We start from the raw sequence: 19,525 nt of genomic DNA on the forward strand, positions 1-19,525 counted from the left end.
ACCCGAGTGAACTGTCTAGATAATTCTTGAGGACAAAACTACAAATCCGAACACGAGTGGTAGCAGTTTGAAAGCAAGCAACTGGAAATCAGCTCAAAGTTACATTATCTGATGGAGACTTCTAGCTGCAGATTCAATACCTTTGGATTTCCCGAGGCTTCAGACCAGATCCGGAAGATTTTTGTCTGAGCAGTACCCCGTAGGCCATCGGGTGTCTCTGTTCCATTCTGTGTGGCATCGTTGGCGCCGGTAGTGACGTCCCGTTCATCTATATACACGTAGACGTCAGTTCTTTTCTTTCTGCGCCAGTTAGCGTTGATCTGGAGAAGTGCAACCCCTCTGCCTCTTTTTGACAGGTTCTTTTTTCAACTTTTTGTTGAGTGTTTTTTTAGTGTGTTGAGGTATGTCTTCAAGGAAGGTAGGTTTTAAACCGTGTGGCGCCTGTCACTGTGCCATGTCGGTTACAGACCCCCATCTGGTCTGTTTGTGGTGCCTCAAGTGCAACCACAGCTCTAAGTCGTGCTCAGACTGCCAGGCTACGGCGCCATAAGCTTTGAGGGTCGCTAAAGCTGCCTGCAGCCCGGCAGTCGACACCACTCAGCATGCATCCTCGGTGGTCATGGTCTTGATCGAGGAGAAGGTTGGGGGACCGCTCCAGGAGCCCTAAGTCCTCTTCATCCCACTCCAGGTCATCGGGACACTTGGGGAAGAGGTATAAGAAGCACAAGAAGTCAAAGCATGGTTCGACTACTCCTCGTCCGTCAGCTGACGCAATGACCTTGGAACATATCAGTGTTCCAGGCAGAGTTACACGGAGCTGTTGCCAGGTACCGTTTCAAGCCTTCCTCCATTTCTGGGAGCCGAAGCGAACACTGCTCAGTTAAGAGAGTTTGTTAAGGCCATTCGATCTCGAGTGGGAAAGGTTTGAATGCAAGCAACTGATAATAAACTCAGTATTACATTTTTTTTAGTTGAATTTTTCCCCAAAAGGAGTGTTAGGATAATTTTTTTTAATTGTAAGATGCATTTTGTGCAATTAAGTGTAATTTCGTATAATTTTGTGCTAATTTCATGTAACTACACCACAGCAAATTGCACAAATTTTGTACACCCCTACATTCTAACTCTTTTGGGTCCGCTGAAATCCTTGTTACCTGCGGAATTATGCAGTGGTGAGTTGTTTCCAAACCTTGTTACGTCTGGGATTAGCTAAGAACTTTAAATTTTACAAAAATTAAATGTATAATATAGGTACTAAAAGGGTTTCAAGCCAGCCCTCTTCATTCAGTAGTCTGTTGCTGCGTCATTCACATTTTGTTCTGCCCACTACCACATACAGCATCGAGCAGTGGGTCAGCCTACTTCAGTCATTGGCTAACTTCACTCTGAGTTATGACAATTTACTATTTCACAAAGTGCACATCCACACAAAGTAGTTCCCAGCAGTGCCAGGGACTAGTATGGGAAAATGAATTTGTGAGGTCAAAAAAATATTGTTGCTTTTAGCTAATGCGAGGTCCCAGCAGCTCCTGAAATATAAAGTTTTAAAAAACAATAACAACATAAGCTCTGGCAAAGCCAAACAGCTGGCAGCCGATGCAAGACCTTTTAGCTTTGCCAGTGCTTGTTTGATATATATGTTCAAACATTAGGGTATTTGGTTTATTCCTGGGGCTTTCCGGCTTTTTCTTAAGCCCTCTTCTGAAATCTGATGAAAGGAGCTTGCATCGAAAGGCTTGGATTTCCCCAGGCTCACCTAGCTGAGTTAACAAGTCCTCTTCTGATATCTGATGAAGGGAGCTTGCATAGAATGGCCTGGATTTCCCCATAAGTACCTAGCTGAGTCGAAAGCCAAGAGCATCTGCATGGAGGAAGGTTTGTGAATAGGTTTGAAATGGCTTCTCATGGTAAAATGGGGATGGCCTGGCGGGAGATCACAGGTGCCTGGATTCAGCTTCTAGGTGCATTCTCGCTGAAGAGTAAGATTGGTTCACTTCGACCAATAGCAGTAAGAGAGGATCTGAGGGCTTAACTGGAGTGGTTCAGATTGTGCAAGGGGTCCTCACCAGGTACATAACTTTTTTCTTTCTGATGTCGAGTTTCAAAATTGTAGCGCTGGTCGCCAAGGCATGCGATGGGTTGTGAACTGCACAGCCGGTTGCTGAACTCGGCTTTGGGGACAAAATATGAGGGGACACACTAGAACAAAGGGATTTCGCATTTGTATGTGAAAATCCTAAAATTATGGCTAATTTTTATTGAACTACAAAATGAAGACCATGGCGAATGAAATTAGGTGGTAAAAATACAAAAATTACTGGCATCTCACAAATAAATCATCCTGTTATTAATTGTTTACAAAAAAAAAATGCTCCAGGATGAGTGGAATTCCAAGAACCACTTTGCAGACCATGACAAAGGATTAAACATTATTTAACAATCCAATCAAGTAATTCTTGTGGCGCCATATTGTAATGAAGACTTTCCTGTGACTGCAGAAGGTAGTTGTAAATAGAGCATCATTTGGACGGAGTCATGGTTACAGGAAAAGGAGGCGGAGTCATGGTTACAGGAAAAGGAGGCGGAGTCATGGTTACAGGAAAAGGAGGCGGAGTCACGGGGACAGGAGGAGGCGGAGTCACGGGGACAGGAGGAGGCGGAGTCACGGGGACAGGAGGAGGCGGAGTCATGAGTCATGGGTACAGAAGGAGGCGGAGTCATGAGTCATGGGTACAGGAGGAGGCTGAGTCATGGGTACAGGAGGAGGCTGAGTCATGGGTACAGGAGGAGGCTGAGGCGGAGTCATGGGTACAGAAGGAGGCGGAGTCATGGGGACAGGAGGAGTCATCGTCATGGGTACAGAAGGAGGAGGAGGCGGAGTGATGGATACAGGAGGAGGCTGAGTCATGGGTGCAGGAGGAGGCAGAGGCTGAGTCATGGGTACAGGAGGAGGCTGAGTCATGGGTACAGAAGGAGGCTGAGTCATGGGTACAGGAGGATGCTGAGGCTGAGTCATGGGTACAGGAGGATGCTGAGGCTGAGTCATGGGTACAGGAGGAGGCTGAGTCATGGGTACAGGAGGAGGCTGAGGCTGAGTCATGGGTACAGGAGGAGGAATTGGAGTGATGGGTACAGGAGGAGGAGGAGGAGGCTGAGGCTGAGTCATGGGTACAGGAGGAAGCTGAGGCTGAGTCATGGGTACAGGAGGAAGCTGAGGCATGGGTACAGGAGGATGCTGAGGCATGGGTACAGGAGGATGCTGAGGCATGGGTACAGGAGGAGGCTGAGTCATGGGTACAGGAGGAGGCTGAGGCTGAGTCATGGGTACAGGAGGAGGAGGAGGCTGAGTCATGGGTACAGGAGGAGGCTGAGTCATGGGTACAGGAGGAGGCTGAGTCATGGGTGCAGGCGGACAACCAGAGTGGTCACTGAGAGACCAATGTGGTTTAATTTACTTAAAAATTATCTTGGTGGTACAAGTTTAAAGCTTCCTTGAAGAGTGCCCATATATACTTAGAATGTGGCACTTGTGTTATGTGACCGGGTGGGGAGTGATGGCTACGTGTGGCTTGAGATTCATTATTAAATGCCATTTAATCTGAACTTTTCTGAACTGAATGGGTTTGGGTTTAGAGCGTATTTCACAGATCAAAGGTTGACGCTTTAGTACCCACATTTGTGGAAGTCTCTATGGATTACAGAAACTCTGAAACAATACAGAAGCATGAAGTGTCACTTAAAGTTGTGCTGATGGTGGGAGATTTAAATCGTACTCATGCGACCACGAGACCGCACAGGAGGAGGAGTATTAATACTCTTGGAGTAGAGGAAGGGACGTTAAATCTTGTCTCCGGGGGAGAGGCGAAGTGCAGTTTCAAGCAAGTCTAACTGAATGTGTGAATGAATGTCTGTACCAAAAGCTGTGATGAGTAGCGCGCGATCTGATGACGTCCGTCCGTCGTATGTCATTTGGAGAGACCGAAGGGCAGATACCAGTGAGGATCATAGAGCTGGTGAAGAGGGTCTCCCCAACAGACTCAGATCATACATGTCCTCGCTGGCCCTGGGGTGCAATGCAGTTCCTGCTTCACTGGCAATGTAGGAGGTTGTATGTCAACCCTCTAATACAGTGGTTCCCAACCTTTTGACTTCTGTGGACCCCCACTTTATCATTACTGCAGCCCTAAACATTGTCGATGATTTGAACCACAAAACAGTAAACAAAAAATACAGACACAAGAATTCTATCAAACACGTATACAACAAATGATAACACATTTAATTTGCAAACAAATATAAATGAAAAAAATAATTTTAATAAGAAGATCATAGCTTTTCTAAACTCATTTGAAGCCACACACGTTCCGTCCTATATTCTGTTTGGAGCACCTGCACAGCTCCCAGGAATCGGTCAGAGTATATTTTTCTTTACCATCCATTTTTAAATTCCATGACATTTACAGTAAGTTTGAAACATTTTATTTGTACATTTAGCCTCTTTATTTATATACACTTTATTAATCAGTTATTATCTAATTTTGTAAGCAGTCGTGGACCCCCTGAGGAGGCTTCAAGGACCCTCAGGGGTCCGTGGACCACAAGTTGGGAGCCACCTCTCTGATAATATAATGTCCACAATACGGACTTCCAACATATTGTAAAGGTAAGTACAGTCCTCCCTGGCGTTGATGCTGAGATTAACGTCTAGGAATAGGCCCTGTGATGAATGCCTAGGAAAAGTGTGGGACGCGGGTGCATCGAAGAAGGTTGGGATGGACGATTCAGTGGATGATGACCTTCAGTCTTAGACCTTTAGGCCCTCCCTTAAATCCCTTCCTGCTCCCCCAGCGAGGCAGTCCTTTGAAGTGCAGTGGGATGGTCCCCGTGGCTGGTCACTGATAGATCTGGGTGTCACTGGTCCATGAGCAGAAGCCCAGGCCCTGATCCCACAGGAGGTGCACACGCTGAAAAGGTCTGAGCACACAAGATGCTCATGACATGCCCCAAAGGACCGCCCTGGATTTTGAGATAAAGGCGTCCAGTTTTTGTTGGTCATTGAGGAATGAGCAGGAGCTTCCCTACGTAGGGCTGAAAGCTCCTGTTGCTTCCTGAAGTCTTTCAGTTTGAAGGCAACAGAGAAATCAAGGAGGATTTGTTTACTTAACTGTGGACTGTGCCCTTAGGAGGTGCACTGATAGTGCACCCCCTGAAAGCAGCCCTATGGAGGGGCAACAGGGATCCCATCATCACCACAGATCTCTCCCTGTGGGCCCCCTTTTGGAAGGTGCGCCATGGTGCAAACGGGTACAGTGTGTAATGTGGCCCCTGGTGTGCTCCGGTCTTGGAGTATGGAGTCGAGTGCCTAGTTACAGGTTTCGAGGCGATGGAGTGTGAAGCTCATTATCCAACGTACAGATACTCCGTTGCTGTGGAGGGGAGAATGCGGACATCTTGGAATCCCTTAAACGTGGAGAGGAGGACTTGAGGACTCCAGCACCCGTCTACCACTACCTTATACAACAGATATTGATTCCTTCAGGTCGTAGCAATCACACTAATAGGGCTGGCTAGTAAAATCCAATCGTGATTTAGGAATAACCAACATAAATGCGTATAGTATCCATTGTCTTTCATTGTGTAGATTTGCAACACACACACCCTTTGTGGATGTTATGAAAGCCTGGCTTGATTCTACTCTGCTATAGGTGGACGACCGTGCAGCCAGTCGCCCACTCCTACATGTTACTATTGGAGCAGGACCAAGACTGATTTGCATATGACTTGGTTTGATTTAAGGAGGCCTGTGGCCCAAAAAATGAAGGACTGGGATGCAGCCCGAGTAATTGTCAGTGGCGGAGATTAATACAGGCATTTCACTCATCACTTTTTTGTTTACTTCATCTCACAGAGAAGGACAGGCGCACAGAGGTTTATTATCGCTTTAAAACTCGGAGAGACTATTTGTGAGCTTCTCTCTTCGCTGAGAAGGAGGGAATGTTATCACCAGGCCGGTAAAATATGAATTATGGTGTTATTGCTGGCGATGAAAAAGCTTCGGATCGGGAACATTCAGCTTGCAGGTGTAACAGATGCAGCGCAAGATTAATAGGACTTTGCAATAATTAAAGCCTGGCCAGCTGAGGAGCAAGGCCTGTCTCTTGCCCTGTTGCATCACTATCCCTTGCCTATGTACCCAGCCAGCAGCAGCTATAAGTTAGCAATCTGGATGGACCTTCCCTACCAAATCGTGCTTTTTCCGTACAGTACCTCAAGCCTAGCCACTTCTGGATTGGGTCGACTGAGTTTCTAAATTCATTTCTGACAGATATTTCCACCCCCAGATTCCTTACCTGTAGAACAATCACAGGTATTAGATTGGATCCGGAAACGTCAAATTTTTCACACCGCCGATAGGGGGCGCGGGCTTTGTATTGACTTTGGGAGTGGCATTTGATGATGTCATCGAAGCCATGTAGTGCCTGTTCTAGTTTAACATCAGTTCCTTTTTTTTCCGTGCCTTCGATGCTGATCCGGAGCTGTGCTCTTTCTGAGGAGATTTTTTTCGTCAGGCAATTTTTTTTTTAAAGTGCAGTATCATGTCCACCCCGCACCTCCACCTCCCCAACCTAAAAAGCAGGGGTTTGAATCCTGCAGGGGCTGGAGCAATCTGCAGGTAGAATGAGTATCCACCAGAAACATTGTTACCACAGGTAAATTACTTTTTCTTTCAGTAGCGTAAACCTTGATCGATGCATGTCGTAGATCGTGCCACCGTTCACCACACTCTGTTGCAGCATCACATTGGCCCTTTGTTTAGGCCGCACAGGACTAACCGGTCTCTTGGTGCTTGTGTACTCGGTCCTGTTGCTTCCTTTAGTTCATCATTTAGACTCACCGGTAGAGGGTCTCGTGCCCAGGGTATGTGTATTCCTCATGCCCGCATGTGCTCGCAGGGGATTGCAGCACACAAGTGTGCGGAGTCTGGCGGAGCAGAGTCTGGGTACCTCCCTGCAGTGTCTGATGGTGAAAGAGGTATGATCTGGATGTTTCTGTTCTGATGGCTCCTGGTGTGCTTGGAGGCACCAGTGCACGAGGGTAGCATTGCAGGGCACGCCTTGCAGGGGGGGGCAAGAAGATCTACAGGAAGGCCAAGCATGGAGGGGTTGCTCTTGGAGAGCAGAAACCATGGGGTAGGCAGCCTAGGGGTAGCCTATAGTTGAGCACTGGTGAACAAGTTCCTGGGCAATGCTGGTAAACTTCTCTTCTCCAGTAGGACACGGAGTGCAATGCCGTTCGGACCCACTGCCGTCGCGTGTCAGTAAGCAGATGCTGTGGTTCATCTCTTGTTATATGTACATATGTGAGCTTCACCACCAGGTGGGACTCAGTTCCATTGCACAGTGTTTGTGCCCTTCTCAAATCTGGTGCTCAGTTAAGTACTAGCAGTACCAGTTGCAGCTGGCGACTGGGCTAAGTGACAGGGCAGGGGGAACAAAACAAAGATAAAAAAATTATATTAAAAAAATAAAAACTTACCTTAAGCGCACCGCTGCTCTCTGGCGCACTCCAGGCTCCCAGCCTGCCCTGCAGCCAATCATGATGCTGCTCAGAGCAGCGTTATGATTGACTGGAGTGCCCTGGCTCGGCGCTTCAGCGCAGACTGGGAGCCTGGGCTTGCTCCCTCCAACCCAGCAACACAGTGCCAGGTTGGAGAGAGCCCTTGTGCGCACGTGTGTTTGGCTGGCCCGATACATACGGCTAAACACATGCGCACTGAGGGAAGTGCTCTGTGCACTCCCCTCAATGCTCGTCACCCTCATAGTCCCGCCCCTTAAAAATAAAATGATAATAAACGCCGTTTATTATAATTTTATTTTTAAGGTTTGCAGCTGCTGCTGGTGGGGGGGTGACGCTCCTCCGCCATAGCGGAGGAGCCACCCCTCAGCAGTAGCACTCCGAGCCAGGAACTCGAGGCACAGTTCTCTTTTTCTCCTAGGGCATTTGGGGCCAGAGGGGGCTCCAGCTCTAATGAAAGAGGGCTCCCATTTTTGACAGGCACAAAACATACAAGTGTTCCAGAAATCAGCCCTTCCAGATATTTGCATATTTATGGGTTGTCTGTAGCATGAACCTACCCAAAGAGCATTACAACAGAAGGAGAGTGCACTACATATACTTATTACACATAGCAAAATTGATTATATGACTGAAGTCCAAGGAAGGGCAGTCAGATCAAAAGTATGTGACATATCATGGGTTCTTGAGCACAGGCAAACCTTCACTCAGCAGTCGAATTGTCTACGGCACCAAGAGGGTTTCTGATGGTTATTTTTATCCACAGATTTCTCACCTTGTGACCAGATTTGGAAATCTCTGTGCGCACCGGTAGGTGGTGCAGTGCGACTCGGGTCAACAGCGCCCTGCCCCGGAAGTAACACACGGAGCCACAAACAAACATCACCCATGTGCGCTAACGTTGGTTCCTTGCTTTACGAATCTGGATCTTTTCACAAGAACTGAACTGAATATATTATAGCACTGGAACCCTGAGAAACATACAAAATGAAAGAAAACGAAAAGATGGTTTAAAGTAAAGGAGAAAAATCTGTATGGATATTTAGTCCACTTTAAAATGTTTTCAAGAGTTTTGTAAAGAAAGAAATGTGTGTGTGTGTATATATATATATATATGTTCGGTGGGATGTGTAGCTGCAGATTCCCATGCTATGCACAGGTCCTGCCATCTAGTGTTGGGCTCGGAGTGTTACAAGTTGTTTTTCTTCGAAGAAGTCTTTTCGAGTCACGGGACCGAGTGACTCCTCCTTTTCACGCCATTGCGCATGAGCATCGACTCCATCTTAGATTGTTTTCTTTCCACCATCGGGTTCGGACGTGATCCTCTTCCCTCCGGTTGTTCGAGTCGGAAAAACTTATAATTCACCGAAATTCGTCGGTATTGTTCTCGATCGTGCCCCATCTTGCATCGACACCTCGGTACTGGCGGACACACACCTTCGGTTGCCCTTTCGGGGCACCCGCGCCCAACTTGGGCCTGGTTGGCCTGACTGCAAGAAGCGTCGATGCCTCATGGACCGGACCCCGTTCCGATTCTGCCCTCGGTGCCACGCCAAGTATCCCTACACAGATCAACATCGGGTCTGTAATCTGTGTTTGTCTCCAGATAAACAAGAGGATACTTGTGAGGCCTGCAGATAATTCCGTTCTAAGAAGACCTTGAGAGACCGAAGGGCGAGAAGGCTGCAGATGGCGTCCAAGAGCACCGAACGCCTCGACGCGGAAGAAGAGGAGGAGATGATCCACACTGCAATCTCTGTTCAAGGTTCCGATTCGGACTAATCCGACGTCGACAGACCACCAACAATGGGCCAGCATGTGAGTACGCTTGCCCCCACCCAGACCAAGACCAAACAGAAGGCTTCGGGGACGCCACTGCCGGAAGGCAATGGCTCCACCCGGAAAAAATCAAGCGGTGACCAAGTAACACCTTCGGCACCGAAAAAGGCCACACCCTCATCGAAGACTTCGGACTCAAGTCAAGACACAGGCTCTGAAAACATACGGCACCGACCCGTCGAGACTCTGAAAGTCCCTTTCAGAACCGAGGCCAACTACCACCCTGGGCTTTCGGTGCCAAAGAAACCAGCTTCGGAGCCGAAAAGACAGTTGTACGGATTTCTTTTTTTGTGGAAAAGAAATTATTTTCAGAAATGGGTGTAAATGTGTTAGGTGATATTGGTGTCAGGTTGTCTTTCGGTTTCTGCTGGATTGATTCGGGATATATTTCCCTTGCAGCTTGGTATTATTTTTAACTGCCTGGGAGAGTTATTTAGGTTACTTAAAATAGTTCTGAAACTTTGCTTGCAGGAGTAGAGCTTTTGTGTTTGTTACAGCTCTTTGTATTTTTTCCTTGATCCTTTCCGTGCCAGATGGGTTCTGGGCGATCTACTTGGAAGTCAGTATCTGCACAGTTGTCAGATCTTGCACCTTGGAGTTTGGCTCCTCGGTGAAGTGTTGGTTGAGTCTCCTATCTCATCGTGTCTCCAGTTTGGAAGCAGATATTTTGCTGTCGCCGTGTTTGATGGGTATGCCGTACTACTCACTTGTTGCACTGATGTCTGTCTTCTCCTGACGTTTGCTCGTTGCTTTGGTCATTGGTCGTGCTTGTGAATTAGTCAACACTTCACTAAAAGCTCTTCTCCAGTTTTTCTGAGTTTCAAACTTAATTCTCCTTGGATCCTGAGATGATAGTATGTTTTGCAGATGGAGGAAGTCTTTGTACTTGAAGGGCTTTTTCAAACTCAGTACTTCCTTCAGCTGATATTACTATCAGTTTAGGATAACCGTGTTTCTAGTTTCTTTTAAACAATTGTGATTTCTTGGATGAGGGTAACTCCGCCACCTTATCCGTGTGCCGCTGCCTCTTCTAACAGTAGAATAACTGGGTGATCTAGAAGTTTGATGATGTGGCTGACGGCCTAGAGGGTACCATCATGCATCGGACATCTCAGCGCAGGTGTCTGATGAATGACCGGTGAACGTTCGCTGATGTCCAGTTACGCAGGGGACTTCTTTCAGGGTGGGCGAATGGAAGGGCTGGTGAAAGTTCATATTCTAAGGTTGTTGAGATTGATGGGTATTTCTTGTTTCCTTTCATTATGTAAGTTCAGTACCTTGTCAGAAACAGACAAAGTTTGATGAGGTCGGTACAAAATGATCAGATGGCGAGAATAAATAGGAGGGTAGAAAGTAATATTGAGATAGAGCCTATCCGGGGCATAGCGACGAGACAGAAACTAGGTGGTGTTGATAAAGCCTACTTTAGTTTGAGTGCAAGATGACTTGCTAATGTGCCCGGATCAGGCCGATGGCGAAGGTGCCTTCAGTCTTTACGGGGGGGTGTAAAAGATTCAGAAAGTCAAACATTGTCTTGCTTTCTGCTACGTATTAATGTTTTTTTTCTTTACATGAAGCAATACTCGATATTTTGGGCTTGTTTTGTAATCCGGCCTTTATCTGTTGTTGACATTGACAAGACACACTTCTCCAGGACCTTTTGCGAAAACTGCTTTTCAAGAACAAAAGCGGTCCCTTTACAAGGATCATGTTTGGATCTTTAGATCTAGACAGACTGGTTACTGAGGGATTCATTCCCACGTCTTTCCGACAATGGCACTTGGACATGCATCTTTTTAAGCATGGATCCTCGCCTCCGTCGCCCAGCTGGAGGAGTCCGGCACCGTTGTCTGGTAGGACTGATGTCATAAGTAGAGCTCTGAACAGCTGTGATTTGAATCTTTTTCAGCATTGTCAGCAGCATCCATCGTGCCCATAGGAAGCAGAGGGTGGGCGGGGAATGCAGAGTCCTATTTAAGACAGAATCCAGTGAGTGAGACGCACTGGGATTCTGCTTCCTAGCTATTGTCTTGCGCACTTCCTTTAGCTGAAAGCAAAACTCTCGGATGGCGGTCAACTTTTCTTTTCAATTGGCCGATAAGCTATGAATGTAACTAGGAGTCCAGGCGTAGCAGGGAAGGCTCAGCTTTTGGTCATCAATAGGTCACTAAAAAGGGCAACGTTGAGATGGATAATAGTGCCACGTAGTACAGGTGATCAAGTCAGGCACCGGCTTCTGGAATCTCTAGTCTACAGGTCACATTCAGGTTCGAGTGTTGGCCAACTGACTAGACTTTGGTCTTCTGAAGTCAACATACGGATCACCCTCATTTAAATAATCTATTTTATTTATGTAGGTTAGTAGCACTTTTGCCAAAGTGTTTTGCAGTTTATAAATGAAATGGTACAATATTACAATTCAGAATTAGAAAAGAAAGGAAGAAGACCGAGAATGTCAGCTGGAAAATCGAAGCTGAAAAGACAGAACAGAGCAGTCTAATGTTTGCAGTCGGAGGTAATGTATTCAAAACAATAAAAAGGCGCGAGTTCACATCTCGGTGTTCCTTTGCAGAGGAGGAAGGAAGATAAACCAATAAATATTCAGCTTCACACAATAGGTGGAATGGAACTCCCATAGTAGACGAAAACTAAGTTGGTGAGAAACCCAAAAGTTTGGCACTAGCGAGGCACCCGTCCGTTGAAGACATACCTCATAGCGCCTCGTTGACATTCAGCGTGTGCTGTTTACTGTGACAAATATTATTTTGTTATTGTCTTAGGCAACAATTCTGTCTTTGTCCCTTTTATCCATTATCCTATAAAGGTGTAAGGGAAACATCATGGGCCCAAATATTGGGGCCACTGTGTCTAATAACCCAGACTGGACTTGATGGCACCAGCAGGGGCCTGTGCCGCTAAAGCCCTCAGCGTGACAGTACATCTTCCCAGTTGTCTATTCAATGACAAGGCCATGGAGTAAAGCTGCGTCTGGTGGCACAGGAACACATTGATGGTGAAGTGTTATGAGATTACTGGTTTGTCAGTCAGTTGAGGCTGGTTCAGGAACTGCAGACCTGGTGGAACTTGCTGGTGCAGAAGGAGGACAAGGTGTGTCTAGGCCTGTCCTTCCACCAACCGACCAGCCACCTCCGATCAGCTTCCCTCTCCCTCGCAGACACCCCACGGATCTGTTGAGCTAACATCGGAGGACGCTCCTTCTCGCACCTGGCAGCCAAAGCTTGGAGCAACCTCCCCCGGCACCTCAGGACCGCACTGTCACTCCAGCGATTCAGAAAAGAACTAGAGATATGGATTTTCGAATGATCATTACTCCACGCTGCAGCATACAACTCCAGCACCCCGAGATCCTCACGGGTGATTAGCCACACTGTAAACGTTTGATTGATGTCTCACTGTGACTGTAGTGGTGGACTAACTTGCCTGGATTCAGGTGGATGTACAACACAGGGGAGACTCTTGGTGGTGTGGCAGGTCTCAGTAGATAAAGATGGGTGCTTATGTCAACAGCAGACCCACTTAAAACGCTGTGGGAAAGAAATCAGTAATATTTGGTTCAAGAATGCTGTGGTATAACCAGTATGCACAGTCACACATGGTCGAATGCCATTGGCTCTTTCTGAAGGGGAAGTGACCTGTGTCGAGACACTCTGATCAATGTCTTTGATGCCATTGCTGGTTTCACAAGTGTTCCTTCTACTATTTTAACACAAGAAATATTGTATTCTGCCAGGAACAAACTGAGTCTAACGGTCAGATGTGCATAGGTTTGGATTTCTGATTTCCTAGTTGCGAAGTTTTGCTATTTGCAATTAGGAAAGTGCAAACACCCCTGTATATTGATGTGTCTGTGACACATTGTGTGAGTCGCAGTGGGTCACAAATAGCCCAACCTCATTAATATTCATGAAGTAGGTCTCGCTTTGCGACCCAATGGAAATTGCAAAAAGCACAGTGATTGTGGCCCGCTGGGGTCAGCAGACCACCATGTCTGTGACTGCTTTTTCAATAAAGTCTTTTTTTTTTAAATACAGTCCATTTTCCTTAAAGGAAAACTGGTTGCATTTCAAGAATAAAATGAAAAGTATTTTTTTCATTGTTTAAAACTAGTGTTCGGTGGCACCACTGCCTGCTCTTAAATGTTTTCACCCAAATTCACGAAGGGGAGGGGTCTCTAAGGGACTCGTTCCCATTTGCGAATGGGTCACCATCAACTTGAAGTTGATGGTAAACTGCAAATGTTTTGCGACCACATTTCAGTTGCAAAATAGTCGCACATTCCAGTGTGACCTGGCATGAGGATGGGGCGCCCTAAACACGCCCCTTCCTAATACCGAATCGCACCTGTGATCTAGTAATAGGTTGTCGAATCGCAGATAGGGCATGGTACAAACAAAAATGCTTTTTAGCGTTTTAGCTAAAAAGTTCTGTACATCTGGCCCTAAATTAAGAAAACCCTGATGTCTGTTTTAACAACCATCCCTTGTTTCTATTTTAGATATCCATAATTGTATTTCTGCTGTGGATGGCAGTAAATTGGAGGTGTTAAAATACACTGAAATTAGCTCCCCCCGTCCCTTGCACCTAATCGAAAATTGACCATAATACTAAGCGTTTCCTTAATCCTAATTAAAATGTCATTTAATTATTTTAAATGTCGTTATGATTAACCCTTGACCTAATTTTAATTAGATTTATTTTTTTAATTAATCTCAGTAATAATCGATCTTAATTTCACGCTAATCGGGTTTTAGCTCCAAATTAAAATCACTTTATTTTTTTTATGAATTAACACGACCCCTAAGCCTTTTTAACCTATTAAAATAAATGTAAAACATGAGTTTAGCACTAAAGCCAATCCTAACTTTATAAGTTATTGAATTTCAATATCTGAAATCGAAATATATTCTCTATTAAATGAATTCTGACCTCTGAATAAAGTGAAATAATTATCAATCTTACTGTACCTCAACGCAAACCCACACCTCATGTGATTTAAGTACATACAAGTTTATCGTTTTTATTTATTTTAATGCTCACTTAATCTGGACTTGTTACTGAAATATATTAAATTCAACATATTTAAAGTGATAAGTAACTTTGTTCTAACACTAACTCTTAAATGAAATGAAATGAATTTAAATTAAAAACAGTGATCCTAACAAACAGCCCAAATGAAAGGGAGCTGGACTGAGTACAACCCTCCAGTGATCTGGTGTTTGTGATCCCAGGAGTGTGCGGGTTTTAAAAGCCTCCGTCTTGCATGGGGTGAAGCGTTGGTATAATTGTGTAAAGTTAAGTGTCAGACGGAGTAATGAGGTCAGAGGTGACGGGGTTTGGTCTGAAGTGTCCATCCCCCCCCCCCCCCCCCCCCCCGGCACCGCACAGCGTTTACAGCAGCCGGCGGTGCAGTATCCCATCGAACTACCGTGTCCGCTCGGTGCCGTCTCTGGCGTCAGTCGTATAAAATATTTGTCAGTTTTGTGTATTCATCTTCATAAGTGTACTCCCCGCCACAGTGCCCAGAGGATTGCCTCGAGGCGCTAAGAAGCGCACCTCTGTCAGGATGCAGCTGGGATTTTTCTACTTCCGGTAACTTTATTTACGTTTCTGTTTTTCTGTTTTCCAGGCGATGGGTGAGGCTGCTCTTCGGACGAGAGTTCCCCCTTCAGGACCTGCTGGTGATCTGGGACGCCTTGTTTGCCGACAGCACCAACCTCACTTTAGTCGACTACATTTTCGTAGCCATGCTGCTGTACATCCGAGATGCGCGTGAGTACCTTCCTTTATGTGAAACAATAAATGAATAAAGTGCATGCCTTGTACTGGGAAACGCCTGCAGCCACTGTGCGCCTGGAAGCTTTCTCTAGTGCCTGTGGGAGCAGATCACGCCCATGTTAGATGACGTAGATCAGTGGTTATCAACCTTTTGACTTCTGTGAAACCTCACTTTATCATTACTGGAACCCAGGGACCCCCACTGAAACATTATTGGAATCTGGGGATCCCCCACTGGGTTACTACTGGAAGCCGGGGGCCCCCCACTGGGTCATTACTGGAAGCCAGGGACCTCGCCCCACCCCCCCCAACTTGGTCATTACTGGAAGCTGGGGACCCCCACTGAATCATTACTGGAAGCCGGGGATCCCCCCCCACTGGGTCATTACTGGAAGCCGGTGACCCCCCCCACTCAATCTTTACTGGAAGCCAGGGACCCCCACTGAATCATTACTGGAAGCTGGGGACCCCCACTGAATCATTAGTGGAAGCCACAGACCTCCACTGGGTCGTTACTGGAAGCCGGGGACCCCCCACTGAATCATTACTGGAAGCCAGGGACCCCCGCACTGAATCATTACTGCAAGATGGGGACCCCCACTGAATCATTACTGGAAGCCGGGGACCCCCACCCGGTCATTACTGGAAGCCGGGGACCCCCCACTGGGTCATTACTGGAAGCCATAGACCCCCACTGAGTCATTACTGGAAGCCGGGGACCCCGGCCTAAACATTGCCAATGATTTGAATCGCAAAACAATGCACAAACAAAATACAGAAACAAGCATTCCACCAAACACATACACAAATTATACATTTTATTGATTTTGCATCCAAATATAAATAAAAAAAAATAAAAAAATGAAAAGGAAGGTTGGAGCTTTTCAAAATTCAATTAAACCCACACATCATCCATACTGTATACTGTTCGATGCACCTCACTGCTCCCACAGATCAATCTAGAAATACTAATTTCATTTTTATTCTCAAAATTCAAATTCCTTGAGATTTACAGTACATTTAAAAATGTTCAACTGTACATTTACCCACTTTTTATCTACCCTTTATTAATCTGTTAATATAATTTAATTTTCTAAGCAGTCACAGATTCCCTGAGGAGGCTTCACAGACCCCCAGGGGTCCCTGGACCACAGGTTGGGAAGCACCGGCATGATCCCACCTCCTGTCGTTTTTAGTTCGCCCTTGTACGTGGAGTTGCTATAATTCAACTACACACACATCACTGTACGAGGTACTCACTCCTTGATATCTGTGCACTCAGTAAGACACGGTCTCCCGACATGCGACAGCCGTAGATCTCTAGACTCAGTGACTTACTCACTCCTGACATGCAGCAGCTTGATATCTGTGCACTTAGTGAGACACAGTCTCCTGACATGCGACAGCCAGAGATCTCTCAGTGCACTCAGTGAGACACGGTCTCCTTACTCACTCCTGACATGCAGCAGCTTGATATCTGTGCACTCAGTGAGACACAGTCTCCTGATATGCGACAGCCGGAGATCTCTGGACTCAGTGAGTTACTCACTCCTGACATGCAGCAGCTTGATATCTGTGCACTCAGTGAGACACGATCTCCCGACATGCGACAGCCGGAGATCTCTGATCTCAGTGACTTACTCCTGACATGCAGCAGCTTGATATCTGTGCACTCAATGAGACACGGTCTCCTGACATGCGACAGCCGGAGATCTCTGGCCTCAGTGAGTTACTCACTCCTGACATGCAGCAGCTTGAAATCTGTGCACTCAGTGAGACACTGTCTCCTGACATGCGACAGCCGGAGATCTCTGATCTCAGTGACTTACTCCTGACATGCAGCAGCTCGATATCTGTGCACTCAGTGAGACACGATCTCCCGACATGCGACAGCCGGAGATCTCTGGACTCAGTGACTTACTCACTCCTGACATGCAGCAGCTTGATATCAGTGCACTCAGTGAGACACGGTCTCCTTACTCACTCCTGACATGCAGCAGCTTGATATCTGTGCACTCAGTGAGACACGGTCTCCTGACATGCGACAGCCGGAGATCTTTGATCTCAGTGACTTACACACTCCTGACATGCAGCAGCTTGATATCTGTGCACTCAGTGAGACACAGTCTCCTGATATGCGACAGCCGGAGATCTCTGGACTCAGTGAGTTACTCACTCCTGACATGCAGCAGCTTGATATCTGTGCACTCAGTGAGACACGATCTCCCGACATGCGACAGCCGGAGATCTCTGATCTCAGTGACTTACTCCTGACATGCAGCAGCTTGATATCTGTGCACTCAGTGAGACACGGTCTCCTGACATGCGACAGCCGGAGATCTCTGGCCTCAGTGACTTACTCACTCCTGACATGCAGCAGCTTGATATCTGTGCGCTCAGTGAGATACGGTCTCCTGACATGCGACAGCCGTAGATCTCTGATCTCAGTGGCTCACTCCTGACATGCAGCAGCTTGATATCTGTGCACTCAGTGAGACACAGTCTCCTGACTTGCGACAGCCGTAGATCTCTGGCCTCAGTGAGTTACTCACTCCTGACATGCAGCAGCTTGAAATCTGTGCACTCAGTGAGACACTGTCTCCTGACATGCGACAGCCGGAGATCTCTGATCTCAGTGACTTACTCCTGACATGCAGCAACTCGATATCTGTGCACTCAGTGAGACACGATCTCCCGACATGCGACAGCCCGAGATCTCTGGACCCAGTGACTTACTCACTCCTGACATGCAGCAGCTTGATATCTGTGCACTCAGTGAGACACGGTCTCCTGACATGCAACAGCCGGAGATCTCTGGACTCAGTGACTTACTCCTGACATGCAGTAGCTTGATATCTCTGCACTTAGTGAGACACGGTCTCCTGACATGCGACAGCCGGAGATCTCTGGAGTCAGTGGCTTACTCGCACCTGACATGCAGCAGCTTGATATCTGTGCACTCAGCGAGACACGGTCTCCCAACATGCGACAGCCGGAGATCTCTGATCTCAGTGACTCACTCCTGGCATGCAGCAGCTTGATATCTGTGCACTCAGTGAGACACGGTCTCCCGACATGCGACAGCCGGAGATCTCTGATCTCAGTGACTCACTCCTGGCATGCAGCAGCTTGATATCTGTGCACTCAGTGAGACACGGTCTCCTGACATGCGACAGCCAGAGATCTCTGGCCTGAGTGAGTTACTCACTCCTGACATGCAGCAGCTTGATATCTGTGCACTCAGTGAGACACGGTCTCCTGACATGCGACAGCCGGAGAACTCTGGACTCAGTGGCTCACTCCTGGCATGCAGCAGCTTGATATCTGTGCACTTAGTGAGACACGGTCTCCTGATATGCGACAGCCGGAGATCTCTTGACTCGGTGACTTACTCACTCCTGACATGCAGCAGCTTGATATCTGTGCACTCAATGAGATGCGGTCTCCCGACATGCGACAGCCATAGATCTCTGGACTCCGTGACTTACTCACTCCTGACATGCAGCAACTTGATATCTGTGCACTCAGTGAGACACGGTCTCCTGACATGCGACAGCCGGAGATCTCTGGACTCAGTGAGTTACTCACTCCTGACATGCAGCAGCTTGAGATCTGTGCACTCAGTGAGACACGATCTCCCGACATGCGACAGCCGGAGATCTCTGATCTCAGTGACTTACTCCTGACATGCAGCAGCTTGATATCTGTGCACTCAGTGAGACACGATCTCCAGACATGCGACAGCCGGAGATCTCTGGACTCAGTGACTTACTCACTCCTGACATGCAGCAGCTTGATATCTGTGCACTCAGTGAGACACGGTCTCCTTACTCACTCCTGACATGCAGCAGCTTGATATCTGTGCACTCAGTGAGACACGGTCTCCTGACATGCGACAGCCGGAGATCTCTGGCCTCAGTGACTTACTCACTCCTGACATGCAGCAGCTTGATATCTGTGCACTCAGCGAGACACGGTCTCCCAACATGCGACAGCCAGAGATCTCTGATCTCAGTGACTTACTCACTCCTGACATGCAGCAGCTTGATATCTGTGCACGTAGTGAGACACAGTCTCCTGACATGCGACAGCCAGAGATCTCTGATCTCAGTGACTTACTCCTGACATGCAGCAGCTTGATATCTGTGCACTCAGTGAGACACGATCTCCCGACATGCGACAGCCGGAGATCTCTGGACTCAGTGACTTACTCACTCCTGACATGCAGCAGCTTGATATCTGTGCACTTAGTGAGACACAGTCTCCTGACATGCGACAGCCAGAGATCTCTGATCTCAGTGACTTACTCCTGACA

The 19,525-nt window shown here is 47.2% G+C and overlaps 1 protein-coding gene across 4 annotated transcripts in view; it reads left to right on the forward strand.

Moving 5' to 3' along the window:
• TBC1D5 (TBC1 domain family member 5) overlaps positions 1-19,525 on the forward strand; it is a 1,391,198-nt gene that overhangs the window by 961,121 nt on the left and 410,552 nt on the right. For all 4 annotated transcript variants that reach the window (XM_069212078.1, XM_069212077.1, XM_069212079.1 and 1 more), the window contains one exon: positions 15,062-15,204. In XM_069212078.1, coding sequence (XP_069068179.1) covers positions 15,062-15,204 — 143 coding nt within the window. The remainder of the gene's footprint in view (positions 1-15,061; positions 15,205-19,525) is intronic.

Source organism: Pleurodeles waltl, chromosome 10, assembly GCF_031143425.1.
Source record: "Pleurodeles waltl isolate 20211129_DDA chromosome 10, aPleWal1.hap1.20221129, whole genome shotgun sequence".
Taxonomy (NCBI): domain Eukaryota; kingdom Metazoa; phylum Chordata; class Amphibia; order Caudata; family Salamandridae; genus Pleurodeles; species Pleurodeles waltl.